The sequence below is a fragment of the Haliotis rubra genome, unplaced genomic scaffold, assembly GCF_003918875.1.
Source record: "Haliotis rubra isolate DU_JTF1 unplaced genomic scaffold, ASM391887v1 Scf707, whole genome shotgun sequence".
In the NCBI taxonomy this organism is placed as follows: domain Eukaryota; kingdom Metazoa; phylum Mollusca; class Gastropoda; order Lepetellida; family Haliotidae; genus Haliotis; species Haliotis rubra.
The window spans coordinates 319052-340072 of NW_025767421.1; the positions used below are offsets into that span (position 1 = coordinate 319052).

The window sequence follows — 21021 nt, forward strand, 5'->3', positions numbered from 1 at the left end:
TATGAATGACTACTGTCTTTATCAGCTTTTTTTACACCGTGGGACTTTCATTATGTCAAAAATGGTAATGCCGTTTGTTTATATGTAGATGACAAAAGTTCAAACAAACATTGTTATAAAAGTATAATAAAGGACTTGCTATCCATAAGCTTAAGTCTACATTGTCATAAGTCAACTTCTGAAAAATGCCCATCAGACCATTCGTTCCAGAGATAATCATTAGGATTTCTGTACCAACAAGGTTACAGTATATGTCACAGAGTGTGAGCAGAGAGTATTCGCCACCTGATCCCTACCTTCAACTGATGTCCCATGATTGATTGTGATTGTTGATTGATCAGCTTCTGTGTTCTCCTGCAGTGATTTATTATGAGTGTCCTTAATCCATTGTGGAGAACGATGGTCATATTGAGATATATGTATTTAGGTCAAGTTCTTGGTTATATATTCATTTAATCATTAAATTCATTCATTATTACACAAATATATTCACCTTGACTATATAACCAGTGAGGCCATAAGGAATAAGATATTCATATTTAACGCTATTTTGTTTCAGTATCTTATCAAGATTAACGAGATCCGCACCAAGAAGGGCGTGGACTTGTTACAGTACTTGGTGGAGTTTTACCATGCTCAGGCAAAGTAAGTATAGACAGTTAGGGACTTGTACCATAGTAAAAAACAGTTATGAAGGACTTGTACCATGCTGTAGTAAAGTCAGTGCAGACAATGAAGGTCTTGTACCATGCTGTAGTAAAGTTAGTACAAACAATAAAGGCCTTGCACCATGCTGTAGTAAAGTAAGTGTAGACAGTTAGGGACTTGTACCATGCTGTAGTAAAGTTAGTACAGACAGCATGCCAAAGACCCGGGTTCGAATCCCCACATGGGCACAATGTGTGAAGCCAATTTCTGGTGTCCCCCGTCGTGATGTTGCTGGAATATTGCTAAAAGCAGCGTAAAACCAAACCTCAGTCAGTCAGTAGTACAGACAATGAGGGACTTGTTCCATGCTGTAGTAAAGTTAGTTCAGACAATGAAGGTCTACCATGCTGTAGTAAAGTTAGTACAGACAATGAAGGTCTTGCACCACGCTGTAGTAAAGTAAGTGTAGACAGTTAGGGACTTGTACCATGCTGTAGTAAAGTTAGTACAGACAATGAAGGTCTTGCACCATGCTGTAGTAAAGTAAGTGTAGACAATTAGGGACTTGGACCATGCTGTAGTAAAGTAAGTGTAGACAATGAGGGACTTGTTCCATGCTGTAGTAAAGTTAGTACAGACAATGAAGGTCTTGCACCACGCTGTAGTAAAGTAAGTGTAGACAGTTAGGGACTTGTACCATGCTGTAGTAAAGTTAGTACAGACAATGAAGGTCTTGCACCATGCTGTAGTAAAGTAAGTGTAGACAATTAGGGACTTGTACCATGCTGTAGTAAAGTAAGTGTAGACAATGAGGGACTTGTTCCATGCTGTAGTAAAGTAAGTGTAGACAGGGAGGGACTTGTTCCATGCTGTAGTAAAGTAGGTGTAGACAGTGAGGGACTTGTACCATGCTGTAGTAAAGTCAGTGTAGACAATGAGGGTCTTGTACCATGCTGTAGTAAAGTCAGTGCAGAAGATAAAGGCATTGCACCATGCTGTAGTAAAGTAAGTGTAGACAGTTAAGGACTTGTACCATGCTGTAGTAAAGTTAGTACAGACAATGAAGGTCTTCTACCATGCTGTAGTAAAGTAAGTGTAGACAATGAGGGACTTGTACCATGCTGTAGTAAAGTTAGTACAGACAATGAAGGTCTTGCACCACGCTGTAGTAAAGTAAGTGAAGACAGTTAGGGACTTGTACCATGCTGTAGTAAAGTTAGTACAGACAATGAAGGTCTTGCACCACGCTGTAGTAAAGTAAGTGTAGACAGTTAGGGACTTGTACCATGCTGTAGTAAAGTAAGTGTAGACAATGAGGGACTTGTACCATGCTGTAGTAAAAGTAAGTGTAGACAGTTAGGACTTGTTCCATGCTGTAGTAAGTAAGTAAAGACTTGTACCATGGAGTGGACTTGTGTACCATGCTGTAGTAAAGTAAGTGTAGACAAGGGAGGGACTTGTACCATGCTGTAGTAAAGTAAGTGTAGACAGGGAGGGACTTGTTCCATGCTGTAGTAAAGTAGGTGTAGACAGGGGACTTGTACCATGCTGTAGTAAAGTAAGTGTAGACAATGAAGGTCTTGTACCATGCTGTAGTAAAGTAAGTACAGACAATGAAGGTCTTGTACCATGCTGTAGTAAAAGTTAGTACAATTAGGACAATGAAGGTAAAGTTAGTACAGACCAAGGTCTGTAGTAAAGTAAGTGTAGACAATGAGGGACTTGTACCATGCTGTAGTAAAGTAAGTGTAGACAATGAGGGACTTGTTCCATGCTGTAGTAAAGTAAGTGTAGACAATGAGGGACTTGTTCCATGCTGTAGTAAAGTAGGTGTAGACAGGGAGGGACTTGTACCATGCTGTAGTAAAGTCAGTGCAGACAATGAAGGTCTTGAACCATGCTGTAGTAAAGTAAGTATAGACAGGGAGGAACTTGTTCCATGCTGTAGTAAAGTAGGTAAGCAGGTTAGACAGGGAGGGACTTGTACCATGCTGTAGTAAAGTCAGTGTAGACAATGAAGGTCTTGTACCATGCTGTAGTAAAGTTGATACAGACAATTAAGGTCTTGCACCACGCTGTAGTAAAGTAAGGGTAGACAATGAGGGACTTGTACCATGCTGTAGTAAAGTAAGTGTAGACAATGAGGGACTTGTTCCATGCTGTAGTAAAGTAGGTGGAGACAGGGAGGGACTTGTACCATGCTGTAGTAAAGTCAGTGCAGACAATGAAGGTCTTGTACCATGCTGTAGTAAAAAGTTGATACAGACAATTAAGGTCTTGCACCATGCTGTAGTTGATAAGACAAGGGTAGACAATGAGGGACTTGTACCATGCTGTAGTAAAGTAAGTGTAGACAATGAGGGACTTGTTCCATGCTGTAGTAAAGTAGGTGCTGTGTAGACAATGAGGGACTAAATGCTGTAGTAAAGTGTGCAGACAATGAAGGACTTGTACCATGCTGTAGTAAAGTAAGTGTAGACAATGTAGAGGACTTGTACCATGCTGTAGTAAAGTAAGTGTAGACAGGGAGGGACTTGTACCATGCTGTAGTAAAGTAAGTGTAGACAATGAGGGACTTGTACCATGCTGTAGTAAAGTTGATACAGACAATGAAGGTCTTGCACCACGCTGTAGTAAAGTAAGGGTAGACAATGAGGGACTTGTACCATGCTGTAGTAAAGTAAGTGTAGACAATGAAGGTCTTGTACCATGCTGTAGTAAAGTTGATACAGACAATGAAGGTCTTGCACCATGCTGTAGTAAAGTAAGTGTAGACAATGAGGGACTTGTTCCATGCTGTAGTAAAGTAAGTGTAGACAGGGAGGGACTTGTTCCATGCTGTAGTAAAGTAAGTGTAGACAATGAGGGACTTGTACCATGCTGTAGTAAAGTAGGTGTAGACAATGAGGGACTTGTACCATGCTGTAGTAAAGTCAGTGCAGACAATGAAGGTCTTGCACCATGCTGTAGTAAAGTAAGTGTAGACAATGAGGGACTTGTACCATGCTGTAGTAAAGTTAGTACAGACAATGAAGGTCTTGTACCATGCTGTAGTAAAGTAAGTGTAGACAATGAAGGACTTGTACCATGCTGTAGTAAAGTTAGTACAGACAATGAAGGTCTTGCACCACGCTGTAGTAAAGTAAGTGTAGACAGTGAGGGACTTGTACCATGCTGTAGTAAAGTTAGTGCAGTAGTAAGACAATGAAGGTCTTGTACCATGCTGTAGTAAAGTAAGTGTAGACAGTGAGGACTTGTACCATGCTGTAGTAAAAATGTAAGGGACAGTTAGACAATGAGAAGGACTTGTACCATGCTGTAGTAAAGTAAAGTAAGTGTAGACAGTCAGGGAGGGACTTGTACCATGCTGTAGTAAAGTCTTAAGTGTAGTAAACAAGGAGGGACTTGTACCATGCTTGTACCATGCTGTAGTAAAGTCAGTGTAGACAATGAAGGTCTTGTACCATGCTGTAGTAAAGTAAGTGTAGACAGGGAGGGACTTGTTCCATGCTGTAGTAAAGTAGGTGTAGACAGGGAGGGACTTGTACCATGCTGTAGTAAAGTCAGTGTAGACAATGAAGGTCTTGTACCATGCTGTAGTAAAGTTGATACAGACAATGAAGGTGCACCACAGACAATGAGGGACTTGTACCATGCTGTAGTAAAGTAGGTGTAGTGAAGGGACTTGTACCATGCTGTAGTAAAGTCAGTGAAGACAATGATGAGGGACTTGTACCATGCTGTAGTACTTGTACCATGCTGTAGTAAAGTAAAGTTGATACAGACAATGTAGACAAGGACTTGTACCATGCTGTAGTAAAGTAAGTGTAGACAATGAGAGGACTTGTACCATGCTGTAGTAAAGTAAGTGTAGACAATGATGAGGGACTTGTACCATGCTGTAGTAAAAGTGTGTAGACAATGAGGGACTTGTACCATGCTGTAGTAAAGTAAGTGTAGACAATGAGGGACTTGTTCCATGCTGTAGTAAAGTAGGTGTAGACAATGAGGGACTTGTACCATGCTGTAGTAAAGTCAGTGTAGACAGGGAGGGACTTGTACCATGCTGTAGTAAAGTAGGTGTAGACAGGGAGGGACTTGTTCCATGCTGTAGTAAAGTAAGTGTAGACAATGAAGGTCTTGTACCATGCTGTAGTAAAGTTGATACAGACAATGAAGGTCTTGCACCACGCTGTAGTAAAGTAAGTGCAGACAATGAAGGTCTTGTACCATGCTGTAGTAAAGTCAGTACAGACAATATGAGTGTATGATGCTACACGCCAAGAGATATTTCTGTAATGTTGCTAACTAAGACGCTAATCACCCACACACTTGTTCACCATGCTTGTGTTCAGTTTCTTCCAGGATGGTCTGAAGACCATTAACCACTTCCATGGCTTTATCGAGGAGCTGGTCACACAGCTCAAGAAAATCAAGCAGAGACAAGACAATGAGCGCAAGCAGCTGATAGAGCTACGGGATGCTCTCAAGAGCTCCATGTCATCGTACAAAGAGGTAACCAACGTTACATACTGTTAGCTATGTTCATGTTAGATAATAATTCCTTTTGCTGAAAGTGTTCGGAATGGCTACTCAAGAGAGTGTCTTGTTGAGAAAATTTGATGATCTTGAGGTGATATTTGACAGATCACAAAAATATAAAGTCTTGAGTGAACAGTTTGAGACAGTTTTGAACACTTCTAGAATTCAAATGTCAATTTGGTAATTCTACAACCAAAATTGGTATATTTTAGCAGCACTCTGATTCTGTGATATATGAGAACTCAGTTATTGAGGTAAGATTATGAACAATCTGTATGTAGTACTAAACAGAGAGAAAGGTCTATCATAACCCTTAGACATTATTGTAGACTTAGCGGATCTTGAATTGAAACCTGGGCCCACAGCGGTCTTAGAGCTAACATGATCATATCACCCATAGATTAAACATAGCCTTAGTCCTTTGGCCACATGTAGAACATCGCTAAGGTTCCATTTGCTTTCACAGTTTGACATGTTCAGTCAGGTCAAGTTTCAATAGAGATTCCTAACTTTGCAACAAGTGCAGAATATTTCCACGAGTAACATACTGACACCTAGTGTTGGACTGACCCAAATGTTTCCGTATTTCAAGCATGCTCACCACCGGTTGTCAGGAGGAGGCTGGGTATAAGATGCTCGGATGTTGTCCTCTGTCGCTTAGGGATGAAACAATTCACTAAAGTCATGATATTTCACTATACACTGTAAAGGGAAAAAATGTCACCATCTGAGCATAGCAGAAAAACATTTTTCGGTAGAAATAATATTTTGTGCTGATGTTCACCTCTGAGACTGAGTTACTGACTTGGTATCAGTTTGTGAGAAGATACATGTAACATACAAAATGAAGTTTTTGCTTGTCGTGGGTTTGCATTTGATGTATGGATGCACTGGTGAATTGTTTCAACCTTAGCTTGTGAGACTTTTTGTCTTTAATCTGTATAGTATCTTTTTCTTCGGTATGTACAACATTCAAGAAGCCATTCTTGTGTTAGTGCAAATGAAGTGAAGTGCAGATCTTCTCATGATGTAGTGTTTGCTTGACTTCCACTTTTCTGCTGTCAGAATCTAGATTTTCCTTATGGCATGATAATTCATTCTCATTTTTGAGATTCTGTCAATAAATTGTGCATGATTTGTTTCTGCTTGTCATACTGAATTGTGAGAACATCATTTGTCTGAAGTATATTTCTCCAAACTTGCTGACATGGTTGATTATGTCATTGTATTGCATTTGCGGAGAACGATAATGTCAGTCACTGGATTGTCTGGTCATGAATATTTACAGACTGCCGTCATATAGCTGGAATATTGCTGAGTGATGTGTTACACAACAAAGAAATACGCAATGACAATTTGGAAGGAGACAGACATGCATGTTTCTTATCAGATTCAAAGATTGATATTGTTTTATTGGTGTTAAGTGTGACAGCTGTGTAACAACAAAATGAAACTTTCATGAAATAGGATATTTGTTTGCATCTTTGTTTTTCATAGTAATTGTGTATTGCAAGGTCTTAGTTTGCTAATGAATTTCTTTCTTTCCATCAGTTAAAAATTAATGTTGATGTGTTCAGGTTTTTTTATTAATACAATTTTTAATTTCACTTGAAAATGCCTATCAGGTGTTTTATATGCTAATAGAAGAATTAATTCAAAAGATAAAATGAGTGTTGAACAGTTGGGAGAGAGTATCTGAGCATGTGTTACAGCAAGAAAGGTTGAATTAAGTCAGATTGTCTCAGCAGTGACAATACTGATGTCTGTATTCCAGTAATAACCATTGAAATCCCTCATTTCAGTCTTGACATACAACTGCAACTTCATTCACAGTAAGCATAGGGCATTAAGTTTAACAATCTATTTATCGATATCACCATTCATGTGTTGTTCTGACTGTGTGCTTTTGGCTATGGACTGTTGTTTTGGGGTGTTACTGTGGAAGTCACTGGTTGATACAACTAGCGACAAGTTGGAGTAATTCCTTACAATAATGTGTATCAACCACCTGTTATATACTGTTCAGCCGTCGACGACCAACTCGTCCACGCCCGGCTACAGTCTGCACCAGCTGCAGGGAAACAAGATACATGGCAGTGAGAAGACCGGTTACCTGCTCAAGAAGAGTGAGGGCCGCATGCGTCGAGTGTGGCAGAAGCGCCGCTGTATCATCAAGGAGGGGCTCCTGTACATCAGCCATCATGATGTGAGTGCGGGGATACCGACTGAGGGATAGATAAGGCTTGTGTATCATTCAATATGCATGCATTGCTCTACCATTAGAGTTAAAACACTGAGTTGCCATATCACTGCTGGGTAGAACAGGTCCCCCGTTTGGATAGTTGGAGACAGTTTGTGGATACATTAGGCTTTGATACTTTGTTAATCAAGTCTTTGTCATCCAATTGAATGAGACATTTCTTCATAATGATAAGCATCTGTTTATCTGGTCCAGACTTAAATATTGCTGGGTGCAGCATTTATCCAACGAAATTTCATGCAAACAGAAACTATGTGTTTCACGTCTAAAGCCCAGGAGCAAACAGGTTTGTATAGGTCCCAAGTAATCTGGCTTGTAAGAGAAACTGAACTTGTGTGAGTGGTCAGGCACCCTGACATAGTCAAACTTTGTTTTTCACTTTCTTGAAACATATTGGTTATTTCATGACATGTACTCAATAACAATCAATTGCAGTCAGAATTATAAGAAATGATTTGTCATTTCCAGGAAAATAAAGATCCGGTGAAGTTGAATCTTCTTACCTGCCAAGTAAAGGTAAGCTGCATCTGACATTAGAAAATGTAGAATTGGTTTTAAGCTTTTTGTTCAGAGGGTGGAATCAGTTTCCGTACACTTTTCGATCCAAGTGCATTGAACAGCATTCCATTCGTTATCATACCTTGGTAATATATATGCTTTGACAAAAGAGTTACATAAGTTTGGTTAGGAAGTTACCAACTTTTGGATGCTAAGTTAAACACTTTGGTTACTACCTACATTCCTTTGGACATGCATTGTTAAGATTGCTGTGTCTGTTCAAGAACACTTCATGTGTCTATCTCTTGTCAACTTTAAGACTTGTGGAAATTCTGAAATTATGTATTTTTTTATTCATGTGCAAGGTATGTGTTTTCTTTGGGTATGCAATCGTGACTGGGTTCATACAGGTAATGGTGAGCAAGTGAACATCACTGCACAGACATATTCAGATGGCTGTTTTTCATAGAGATTGAAAATTAAATGTTATGCAGTATTCTCAAGCCTTGTGTGTTTAAGTACTGCATCTGTGATTGTGTGTTGACAGCTTGTTCATGACGACCCGGGGAAGAAGTGTTTTGACCTCGTCTCCTCTTCCAGTGAGTAGAACCCAAGTCTCAGGAATAGTCGGAATAAACCTGTGTCAAAATATTGGGGTGTATATAAACATCACTTCGAGGATGTTTAGGAAAGATTCAATTAGTACCTGACATGGACGTTCATTGATATGCACAAATATCATTTATGGTGCAAGGGGCATAATTTACTCTGATTATCTCCCTTTATTGTCTTACCTGGCATATATTAATTTGTCCATTTATTGTAAATGCAGGATGTTATCAACTGTTTCATTCCTCCCTCTATAGCTGTTCATATCTGTCTTTCAGTATATTCAACATGTGGGTAGACATTCAGTCCTTTGGCCCATTGTGTAGATATGATGTATCACATACATTATGTTCTGCTGCTCTTTCAGATAATCGCACATATCACTTCCAAGCAGATGATGTTAAGGATATGGAGGCGTATGTACAAACTTTTTGTCGGATTGAAAAGCATTATCTCATTAAGCATTAAGAGCTTTTTCATCAGTAGAAGAAATTTATGGTGTTCTGAGGGTTCTTTATGTTTTCTGCATTTGAATTTAATGTATTGGCCTCCTAGAGATTTATCTTAAAGGTAATAACACAACCCGAATCACCTGATCAGTTAACACCAAATCGGATTTCTGCTTGTGCTAGTGTTATGTTAAAATTACCTTTTAAATCTGGATTTGGGTTATCAAGCCGTTATAGATGTTGTACTGATGAAGTAATCTCTACTTCAAACATGTCAACTGTCACCGACTATTCAGCACAGTGGATCATAGAATAATGTCTGAGTCAGCTCTTTCTGTATTATTTCAGCTGGATTTCAGTATTAAACAATGCGAAAGAAGAGGTTTTACTGAAGGCATTCCAGGACAGTAGCAATTCCCCGTCTCTCAATCAGAATGTCCGAGAGCTCACAAACAGTATTATCGACCGAGTCAAGCGACTTCCGGGGGAACAAGTATTGCTGTGATTGTGGAGCACCAGGTATCTCTCTTGTAGCAGTACCAGGCTTAGTACAGTTTTCTAACCATTCAGTTAAGCAGTCAGTGCTATGTGTGAAGCCCATAATTCTTTTGAAAACCCTAACTCTACTGCATCATAGCAAATATTCACACTAAGACTTCTGTACATTTTCCATAGACGTCCTCCCCACTGTCAGCCATCCCATCCACATTTTATGCAAACTATATCTTTTGTTAACATCAGTACTAATTTAGCTTCCAATGGGTGTCAATGATATATCTATCAATATGTTTGTTCTAATTATATGTAAGGTTTATTATATGTACTTGTGAATGCATTTTCTGAATATTGACTCTACCACACCTCCACCTAACCAGATGCGCAGAATATGGCAACTTCTCCAACTTGTTCGTTTATCATCTTGCTTACCTCTTGGGAGGAACTGACACTATCTTGTTAAGGCACAGCATGAGCCATGTTTATATCCATATTGAGGTACCCCATACTCAAATGAATGGCGAGTCCCCCTCACCTATATGCAACATGATCTGCTAAATGTCTTAGTGTGATGTTAGTCAAATTACAGGAGTACTGGCTATGATATAGTAGAGGTAGTATATCAGAATTATACTCTGTGATAACTTATTGCTGGATACTCTCATCTGTACTTATGCTATTAACTGAATTACGGACATTTTCAGACCCGGAATGGCTGTCGACCAACCTTGGGGTGTTGATCTGCCTAGAGTGTTGTGGCATTCACCGCCAGATGGGCGTCCATGTCTCCCGCACACAGAGCATCGTCATAGATGAGCTTGGAACCTCTCAGCTACTGGTAGGATCATATACTAGTCCTTTATACTACTGTAGGGAGCCTGGGGCAGGATAGAACTACAGTCTTGGAGGGTTTTCATCTGTCAGTTACTATGTGTGAGCTGGCTGGTCGTAATGGGTGTATATAAGTCAGCACATAACCACTCAATTGTTTGCTCAACATTCTTGTAAGAAACAAGTTGACTTTCATAAAGCTGTTGAATTGTTGACTTGACTTACCGTTTTGGACCTCTTTGTTCATTTGGTGTTGTTTTCACAAGTCTAGTAGTCTCATTTCAAGTTAACCCAGGACGTAACAGATTTTGAATCAGTTTATGTATTTTGAACTTTAAAACCAATGGGAATTTATGTTCAAGCAATAATTTGAACACATTTGAATGGATTGTTTTCAAATTTGTAATCACCCTCCATATCTATAGGAGAGAACCAGTACAAATTTTTGTTGTTGATAATTCTCATTAATTAAGAATGATCACAAATTACATCTTTTGAACTCTTTGGAGTCCCACGTCAACTTTGTTCAACCAATAACTTTAAATCTATTTGATCATTATTAATATATATGCTGTTCAGTTGAAGTTGGTAGTCACTGGGTATTAGTGAGCCTTGCTCACATTTTTTGCATTGTCTTTTTTAAAGTGTTTGGATCTGTAAACCTTGCATAACAATTCTAAGGCATTTGATTTTATGGGATAAAAACCTCTGTTACTATAACAATTCTTATTTTCCAGCTTGCAAGAGTAGTAGGAAACTCCAACTTCAATGATATTATGGAGGCCACCCTTGACCCCTCTCAAAAGCCAAAACCTTCTAGTCATATGTGAGTACTACTAGTTATTGTTTCATCAAGATGTGATGATCTTGAACCATTTGTCATACATATAATACATACATACACACCATTCATATGCAGCAAGACAGGCAGTTTCACAAAGCAGTAAATTTTTACACTTTCAAGTCATGTAAAGTCAATGTAAAATCCACAACATATTTTCAGAACTGATTTAATGGATTGGTTTAGCAAAACATTCACAATTCATATTGTGAGGTGGAAACTGATAATGATTGCAATAACACTAGGATTATTTTTTATGTCAAATCACTGACTGAGGAAGACCTGATTTGTCTCTCTAGGGATGATAGACGCGACTTCATACGAGCCAAGTACGAGCACCATCGGTATGCAATACTCACGTGTACAGACAAGGACGACCTGAAGCAGGACCTGCGACAGGCCATCTTGTCCAAGGACATCTTGGCCTTGTTGCAGGTCTATGCTGAAGACCTCGATCTCATGGCTGTCCTCCCAGACATGGTGAGTGTCGTCTGGTTGGTACTGGTTTGTGTGTTGATGTGTAAATGACTGGCTGGTCTCATTGCTTTCCATCCATTCATTGGCCAAGAAAACATTTGTCATCTTTAGATGTTAGTTGCTTGTGTTGAAGGTCAGTGTTAAATCACTGTCAAGGGCCCCATTCCTTGAAGTTATCTTAGTGCTCTTATTGTCAAAAGTCTATGCCGAAGTATGGGAGTTTTGAGTGTTTGGTGGAAAGGACTGACTGACTGAGTTTAGTTTTACGCTGCTTTTAGCAATATTCCAGCAATATCACGGCGGGGGACACCAGAAATGGGCTTCACACATTGTGCCCATGTGGGGAATCGAACCCGGGTCTTTGGCGTGACGAGCCAACGCTTTAACCACTAAGCTACCCCACCACCCCTTGGTGGAAAGGAGCTAGCATGAGGTCATACTGAACAAAAACTGGTGGTTGGAACACAGAGATTAGACTGAACATTGTGGGAAGATGTTTATGAGATCAATTTGTGGGTATGCTAGAGATGGGTTTGTTCTACAGACAAACTTGGTGTTAAAATCCCCTGTACATTTTTCAGAGAAGAGTAAAATATAGACTGTTTACATGAATGGTGGCTGAGCGGGTTAGACGGCTGACTTTGTGTACTGGCGATTAGGTGCCTGACTCTAAGGGGGTGGGTTCGAATCCCAGATGGGATTCAACACAACAACAGTACTAGAATCTGTACTTTACTAAGAAAGTGTAATCCCAAATATGACATATGTTATATTTGACCACTTTCTAAATGGCGGACCGCCTCCGTGGTGTAGTGGTTAGAGCGTCCGCCCGGAGAGTGGAAGTGTCGCGGGTTCGATCCCCGATCGCGTCATACCAAAAGACGTTAAAATATGGTACTTGTTGGTCCCTGCCTGACGCTTCGGCATTAATGGGTACAACAAGGATTGGTCGGCTCGGAGTCAGTATAATGTGTCTGAGTGGGGTATTCATGCTTCACTGCGGCTTGGTATCTCAGTGGGCCAGCACTATAAAACCAGCTTCAGTCTGGGCTAGTACAAGCAGCCACACATACACATACACACGCATGCACGTCGTCATATGAGCGAAATATTCTCAAGCACGACGTTAAACCCAATTTCACCTCACCTCACCTTCTAAATGGCACTGTGTAATCAAAATGAATGAGAGTTAACACCTGGGGCCCACGATGTAACCGCTGTTTTGTTTTCCCCTGACATTCCCCTTTGTATCCACCACTAAGTGTCTTACATTAATTGTTGTTTTGTGTGGTCTGCCCTTCATGCCTTTAAGGTTGTGATGTAACCGACTGTGCTGTAAGACATGATTTAGTCACAGTGTGTCAAGACCTTGTGTGTGACGGCCATGTTTGTGTTGCAGGAGAATGATGAGACAGCACTACATCTGGCAATAATAGAGGAGGATGGATCATCCCTGCCCATTGTAGACTTCATTATACAGAATAGTGCAATGTAAGTGTATAGGTATTGAGTCAGTGTCTCTATCTCTCATTCTTCCTCTTTCCTTCCCACCAGTCCCCAGTTCAGAGGCAGAGGCTGACGGAGGCGCTCTGGTTTGAGAATAACTGTAAATGTCGACTGCTCCTTGTTTGACAGAGGCGCTCTGGTTTGAGAATAACTGTAAATGTCGACTGCTCCTTGTTTTGTTTGACAGAGGCTCTGGTTTGAGAATAACTGTAAATGTCAACTGCTCCTTGTTTGACAGAGGCGCTCTGGTTTGAGAATATCTGTAAATGTCAACTGCTCCTTGTTTGACAGAGGCGCTCTGGTTTGAGAATAACTGTAAATGTCAACTGCTCCTTGTTTGACAGAGACGCTCTGGTTTGAGAATAACTGTAAATGTCAACTGCTCCTGCTCAACTGTGACAGCTGCTTGACGGAGACGCTCTGGTTTGAGAATAACTGTAAATGTCAACTGCTCCTTGTTTGACAGAGGCGCTCTGGTTTGAGAATATCTGTAAATGTCAACAGCTCCTTGTTTGACAGAGGTGCTCTGGTTTGAGAATAACTGTAAATGTCAACTGCTCCTTGTTTGACAGAGGCGCTCTGGTTTGAGAATAACTGTAAATGACGACTGCTCCTTGTTTGACGGAGACGCTCTGGTTTGAGAATACCTGTAAATGTTGACCACTCCTTGTTTGACAGAGGCTCTCTGGAGAAGCGGACTCGTGGGGGAAACACAGCTCTGCATCTCTGTGCTGAACTTGACAGAACAGAATGTCTCAAGCTTCTGCTGAGGACTCGACCAGACCTTGCTAATATTGAGAACAAATCTGGCAAAACAGCGATGGACCTAGCTAAGGAACACAACAACCACCACTGTGCTGAACTGGTAGGGAGATAAGATGTGTTTATAAAGTGTAAAACAAGTCAAATACATGTTTCATGGAATGAAATCTTTTAATATTGTCATTTTTGGCCTAACTGTAGTTGTTCATTATGTATTTACAAAGCAGTATACAGGTTACATTTAGTTGTTGTTGATAATTGTGAGTCTTGTTTTGCAGCTGAAGTCAGCCCTGACAGCCAAAAAGGACCAATTTCTTTATGTCAATGTGGACTGGGACCTAATGAATGTGAGGCTAAGATATTATTCCTAATTTACTTTATTTGTCAACAACCATACTAGAAAACAATCATTGACTTTTAGATAGGTGTAGTGCTAACATCACTTCATTCACATCAAAGGCCTGGGTTTGATACCACTCATGGATCCATTTTTGTCCACTACTGTGATGCTGGAATATTGCTAAAAGTGGAGTAAAGTATACTTTCTAGTAAGCAGTAATTTCACTTGTTCAACCATATATTGCTAATAATGGCCTAAGACTGTTCACACTCCCTCACTAAGGCAGACAGTCAGTGATATTACTGAAACACCTGTACAAGTGGTATCTTTTTACGGTTATGAAAGACTTGACCTTTATCAGCCTAATACTTTACCTTTATCAGCCTAATGACAGCCTGTGTTTGCTTGCAGGAGGAGCGGCTGTATGACTATGGGGACTACAGTGATGATGACTTGGATGTAAGTAGCTGGCAAAGATTCACCTTGAAGTCAGTCTTACATTAATGTCTCCCTTCATCAAAATATTATAAGGGAAATAATGTTGATTATTATGAATGTGATTAAAACATTCTTATTTGCTAATTCTTTCCATGTGGACAAAAAAGTTATAATTATATTTTCTCAGAGGAAGAAGAATTTGATTTTAGTGAATGTTTAGTAAAAGCAATTGTTTTAATGAGTAACTGATGAAACTCTATAGTTGTGTATTCTTGGAACAAGAAGAGTACAAAATGCCCCCTGAAATAATAAAGTCCTTGGTACCAATATGTACAAAATGGTTTCAGGGGAGTCTGTTCTTTTTAGGTTTAGTTGCCCTTAATTGATGGTTAAATATTACTAAGGGTTTTCATTACAAGAAATCACAATTGATATTGGTGAATAATTCTTCATCTCATTTGACTTTGATAATGTTAAATGTTAGCCCTGCTTCTTTGGCACATACCTTACACTCTAGAAGATGATACACTCTGTGCAGGGTGGTCAGTCTGTTAAAGGTTTCTAGATTTTGTTACAGTTTTATTGTGAATGTTGTAGCAACTGAAATTAATTCTGTGAGATCCAGATCTGACATATATTTTACCCTTGTAGTTTAGTACATTGATTCTGAACATTCCAGATGTTTTATCAAATTGCCAGATGTTTTACTTGTACCTGTTGGACGTGTACGGTCTCAATAGTTTTTTTCTGATTTGTAGTTTGAGACCAAGGAATTTGATATTTTAGTCTGCTAAAACTTTGACAGCAATAGAAGCTGATATTCAGTCTGATACTTTGGATGCTAAAAAAATTAGGTTTTGGAATTTAAATTGAATGTACAATGACTTGTGATTGAATTTTAACAAAGCCTCCATCAACAATGAACTTGACGTTTCAGAAAAGCTCAATACAGAGTAATTCTCATTATATTCTGGTAAGCTGAATGGGAAGCTGTTTTACTGTTTTGTGTTGAAATTGTTGGAGATTGTGGAATGTTTACATGGTACAGTTTGGGATGCTATCAGTCTTGGCATTTTGTTTTGTTTTGTTTATTATTCAGACATTGTTGTTACAAGTTGTGTTGTTTACAGGGACCACTTTGTATGCATGTTTCTTCTTGGATATGTCTATCACTGCACATAGAAATAATCTGCAGTATCTGTTACGCAAGTGTGCACATTCTTGAAGAGGGCCAGACACTGGGAAGAATGTACCTGTTGTGTCTGATGCAGCAGACGGTGACTTAGAGAAGTGTTGTCAGTTCAATGTGTTAGTAAGGGGGAGTTTTAGTCCCCACCCTCAATCTACCCAGGTTACTGACCCCAACTGACCTTTCCACCCAATAGTCCATCCGTCCTCTCCTTCCTCATCCATTGCTGCACTCCCCATCCTGATTATTGTTCATTCACCCCATCTCCCCTTTCAGATTTCTCTCCCCATCCACCCTCCTGGTTCATCTACCCTCCACTTCTGAACTCTCCTAATCCAAAATATCTTACTTTTCCTGTCTACCCCCTCTCCAGTCTTCCAATCCACCACAATCTATCCTCCCACTACAATCTACCCACCTTCTCCCATCTTCCCACTCACTCCCATCCACCAACGAACTCCTATCTACCCACCCACTCCCCCCTCTTATCTACCTACCATCCACTCACCAATGCCCATCTACCCACCTACTCCCATCTCACACCCATCTACCCTCACGCTCCTATCTACCCTCCCACTGCCATCTACCCTCACGCTCCTATCTACCCACCCACTTCCATCTCACTCTTATCTACCTACCATCCACTCACCCACGCCCATCCAGCCACTCATTCCCATCCACCCTCCTCTCCCATCTGTCCACCCACATCCACCTTCCCTTATGCTTCCTATCAAATCTCCCATACCTCATCAACCTTTCAGTCCACCCACCCCAACTCACACATCACCCCCCATCCTTTCACTCCCATTTGGACAGTGGTTTCACTTGACCCTGACATGATCTGCTGATGTTTGTATCATCACAAACTCATGACTGTGTGGTGTTCTTGCACTGGTTAGAACTGGTACTGACTGGTCAACAAGATGGATACCCGTCCACCAGTGACTGTTGCTGCAACATGCCCTCTATCAGCCGTCAGCACAGCATGAAATCATCTACTTATATTCAAGTTCATCTGCTCAATTTGTGGTGTTGTGTTTTTCGTATTGCACAAGTTATTTTTGTATTGCTTTACAGTAATTTTGGTTGGTTCTACTGCATACATTTCAAACAGCAAACTGTGTGTGTACAGGCATATAGTGTTCTGGCCAGCTTGGTGCCTAGGAAGCTTGCAAGTCACAAAAGGTGACTGAATGGATCAGTTTGTCAGATTTACTGATAATATGTATCACTGGATTGTCTGCTCCATCCTATATAATTCACCTGTATGTGTGTGCAAGTCCTGGCACACCCCGTATCGGCAACTGTCAATGTCAGACATTGATGCACATGTTTGTTTGGGCAAGCTCTCCTGTCATGTGCTGTTACTCTTCATGTCTACTGCAGTTCATCTCACTGCCATGTTTGTCTCATAGGTCATGTAATTTGTTGACAGCATCTCTTGTCACTGTATAACCTTACCACACACATTGTTGACAGTTTGTTATGTTTCATATTGACACGACCCATGAAGGCCCAGGTTAGAATATTGATCTTCAGTAACCCATGCTTGTCGTAAGAGGCAACTAACAGGATTCTGTGGTCATGCTCCCTGACTTGGTTGATACATGTCATATGTTCCCATTTGCATAGGTCGATGCTCATGCTGTTGATCACTGGATTGTCTGGTCCAGACTTGATTATTTACAGACCGCCGCCATATAGCTGGAATATTGCTGAGTGCGGCGTAAAACTAAACTCACTTACTCATATTGACACAGGTGTGACAAGTGTGCAGATTATTGACAGACTGACATCATATAGCTGGAATATTGCTGAGTTTAGAGAGAGTTACCACACAAGCAAACTTACAGGATGATTATAGCTATTCTCTTCTTGCACCGTGGGGTTATTCCAGAAATCTTTTTTTGTCCCGAACACCTAACATGACACCATACAGCAGCATAAGGATGAGCTGATTTATGAACCCAGAATAGGTTCTCCGTGAGACAGGTGGCATTGAGTGGTTACAGTGTATAGACAGGGCCCTGTAAACAAGGTGATCATAACTCTCGTACAGTAAACTATGGCTATGACCAAATTAAAGGACCACTAATTTCAGTTCATTGTATATACATTTCGACTAAAACATACAGCAACTGACTGGGACAAAAACACAGTTTGTTATCTAAACATAACTTATTGTACTTTCCAGAATCTTAAGACATTCATAGTTCTGCAGTTGCTGCCTGTCTGATTGTGTATTGTGGCCCGACCCTGCTGTCTGCCACTGGTGTATCTGCTCCAGAAATATGTATTTGTAAACCACCACGATGTTGTTGGAACACTGTCGACTCACTGATTTATGAGATAGATATTCAAGGCTTCACTGTGACATTTTGTAAATGGAAGTAGATGGCTTGTATTTTCACTGGTAACTCACATTATGCCAAATAACACTGAATGTGAGCTGCATTCAAAGATTGGTGTCCACATTGGTTTTCTAATGGAATTAAGTACCTCACTCTTTCAGGGAACACCGGACAAGCAGAAACCAAGGTCAAGGCCGCCTAGTCTTATTGTCCTTCCAGACACAGGACTGTTTGGAAGCAAAGATGGCCACTCATCTCGAGACCGGTTAGACTCTGAGAGCGGCAAGTTGCCTCCTCCGCCACCACCGGCTGTCAACAAACCAAAGAGTGAGTCTGGCCTACATCTACATGTCTATATGCCTTCAGTTATAGGAAACTGTATGACCAGTTTATGTGTAAAGCCCCTGCCGTTGTTGGCCCTATTTTTTTTTTATCACCTTCAGGAGTAAGTCAACAGCAGAATACTTACTCCTGTCTCTGGGATGTCATGTAGAAGAGAAAACACTCGCAACATTTACACATTATTGTTTGTTGCGCATAAGCTAATTGGTGTCTCATTCATTTGTGGAACCACAAATTGTGTCCCTTGGCTTTGCAAGGATCTGCTGATTGACTTTGAATCCTACATTTACCCCATTTGTAAATGTATGTCTGTCAATGTCAAATTCGTTCTGCTGGGTTTCACTAACTTGGTAGCTGACTACAATCTATCATGAAACTGAAAACCTGTACAATGTGGTATTTAAACCGACTAAGGGGATTGAAAATAGTTGTTGTGTGACCAGTTTTCTGATTCACAAGATTTTGCTGTATGTCATTCAAGTTGTTGGTTTCCTTCAAAGGCATATTGCTGGGATACTACTAAACATAGCTTGAGGCCTTACTCAAACAATTCAGTTGAGAAGTTGTTTCAGAAATTAACATAACTGGAACATGTTTAGTTCAATGCAGAGACATCTGTACATCAGGCATAAGCACATGGCTCGTGCCCGAAAGAATGCCTTGTCTTGGAATTCAGCAATGTGATCTTATAGAATCGCATGTAACTGTTGTGCAGCAATACTTGTCCATCATCCTTTGTGTCAACCAAAGTAGTTTTAGTCATCATGTTGTTATCAGTGTTTTAGATATCACCTCTTGTTCCCATGCGATGTTGGTATATCGACATACGTTATACTACAGTTACTATCCCATTGTATTCCCAACTGCTGATGTTATATCTACATATATTACACTGCAGTTACTATAATCTTATATTCCCTTCTGCAGTTGGTATATATATATACATGCGTTGAATTGTTGTCCCTGTATTGTAAGGCACAGAAACATTGCTTACTCTCTATTTATTGTAGAGTATATCACTATGCCTAGTAAATATCGCCACAATAACAACAAGGTCAAGTCAGGTAAGTGATCTAGGCATGACCTTGACCCTTACTGACCTAGGCATGACCTTGACCTGTATTGACAAGGCATGACCTTGACCTGCCATGCTCCATGTATACTTCACCACTTTTTGTCTGATTTTGAAGCATCTTGTTAGAAGAAGCTTTCAGTGTTAGGCATGATCTGAAAGGAAATATTAAATTCAAGTTTGTAAAAATGCAAATTTACAATTCTCCTGATTGTTTTGAATGTTAATGATTTTGTTACTGAAGAGTCATTGCACAAACGTTGCTGTGATTGCCTGAAAACCATAAGGCATGATCTGGTAGCGACACAGCATTGTCACACCCCAGCTGAGCATGAACCGTCCTGTGATCCTTAACATCCATTTTCCCCATATCATGCCATGATGTATTAACATACGTTTAGTCACAATGCCTTTATGTTGTGTACACTTTCCTTAGAGAATTCTCCTACCGGCAATTTGAGCCCGTGGTCAAGCCATTGCACTGACATCGTTCACCAATAATCCTGCTCCTTCTTTTGTGGTGTTTAGTACAGAAAGCGCATGTTTGTATGATGACTATGTATGTTGTAACTGATTCACTTGGATAATCACGAGGTGGTCAAATCAGTCCTTAAAGGAAAGCTATACATTATATGGATTTTGTGGTCAACTCTCCAGACCTTAGATCTGTGATTGTTTCAAGACAGCAGCTGCTGAACACCTTTGCCATCGCTGGATCACACTGAACTAGGTTGTTGCTGTGGTTGCATGACTCCAGTGTCATGTTGTTGTTGCATGACAGAGCTTCTCTTTAAAGCAGGCAGGATATTATCTATGTGCATCATGTGGATGATCTAGACATTAACAGGTTGTATAGATGGGTGTTGTCAGTCCCAGCTAGGTCATGATGTGTTGTTACCAACATCTGCCGTCCACTTATCACTATACTAACCTTTCTATTATGGCTGCCAGAAGTGTTCCGGTTCCATGGTAAGTACTCGCTAACACTCTACCTGCATGCTAGTCACTCCCGGCATTCGAGTTGCTAGGCAACCATTCGAATATGGATGTTGTGAAGTTTTGTTTCCTGAACCATTTTCATTCTTCTGAACGGATACGGATTAAATGATATGTTTGTTTGTATCTAGAACTGTGTTTGTTCTACTGAGTGGATACGGTTGTGGTGATGTGTTCGTGTGTATCGAGAACTGTCTTCATTCTAATGAGTGGATACTGTGTAATGATGTTTGTCTGTCAACAATTGTTTTGTTCTTCCAAGTGGATGTGTTTGTAATGATGTGTTCGTCTGTATCGGGAACTGTTTTCGTTCCTCTAAGAAGATATGGCTTTAATGATGTGTTATTATGAAGAGTTTGTTTGTATCTTTAACTG

The 21021-nt window shown here is 40.2% G+C and overlaps 1 protein-coding gene across 1 annotated transcript in view; it reads left to right on the forward strand.

Moving 5' to 3' along the window:
- Window positions 1–21021, forward strand: part of LOC124259025 (arf-GAP with SH3 domain, ANK repeat and PH domain-containing protein 2-like) — a 96998-nt gene that overhangs the window by 69700 nt on the left and 6277 nt on the right. The window contains 19 exon segments of the mRNA XM_046693101.1: window positions 560–645; window positions 5004–5163; window positions 5783–5815; window positions 7217–7396; window positions 7919–7966; window positions 8496–8547; window positions 8925–8973; window positions 9355–9490; window positions 9492–9525; window positions 10206–10339; window positions 11070–11158; window positions 11473–11653; window positions 13050–13141; window positions 13835–14021; window positions 14197–14265; window positions 14670–14717; window positions 15634–15669; window positions 18398–18563; window positions 19589–19642. Coding sequence (XP_046549057.1) covers window positions 560–645; window positions 5004–5163; window positions 5783–5815; window positions 7217–7396; window positions 7919–7966; window positions 8496–8547; window positions 8925–8973; window positions 9355–9490; window positions 9492–9525; window positions 10206–10339; window positions 11070–11158; window positions 11473–11653; window positions 13050–13141; window positions 13835–14021; window positions 14197–14265; window positions 14670–14717; window positions 15634–15669; window positions 18398–18563; window positions 19589–19642 — 1834 coding nt within the window.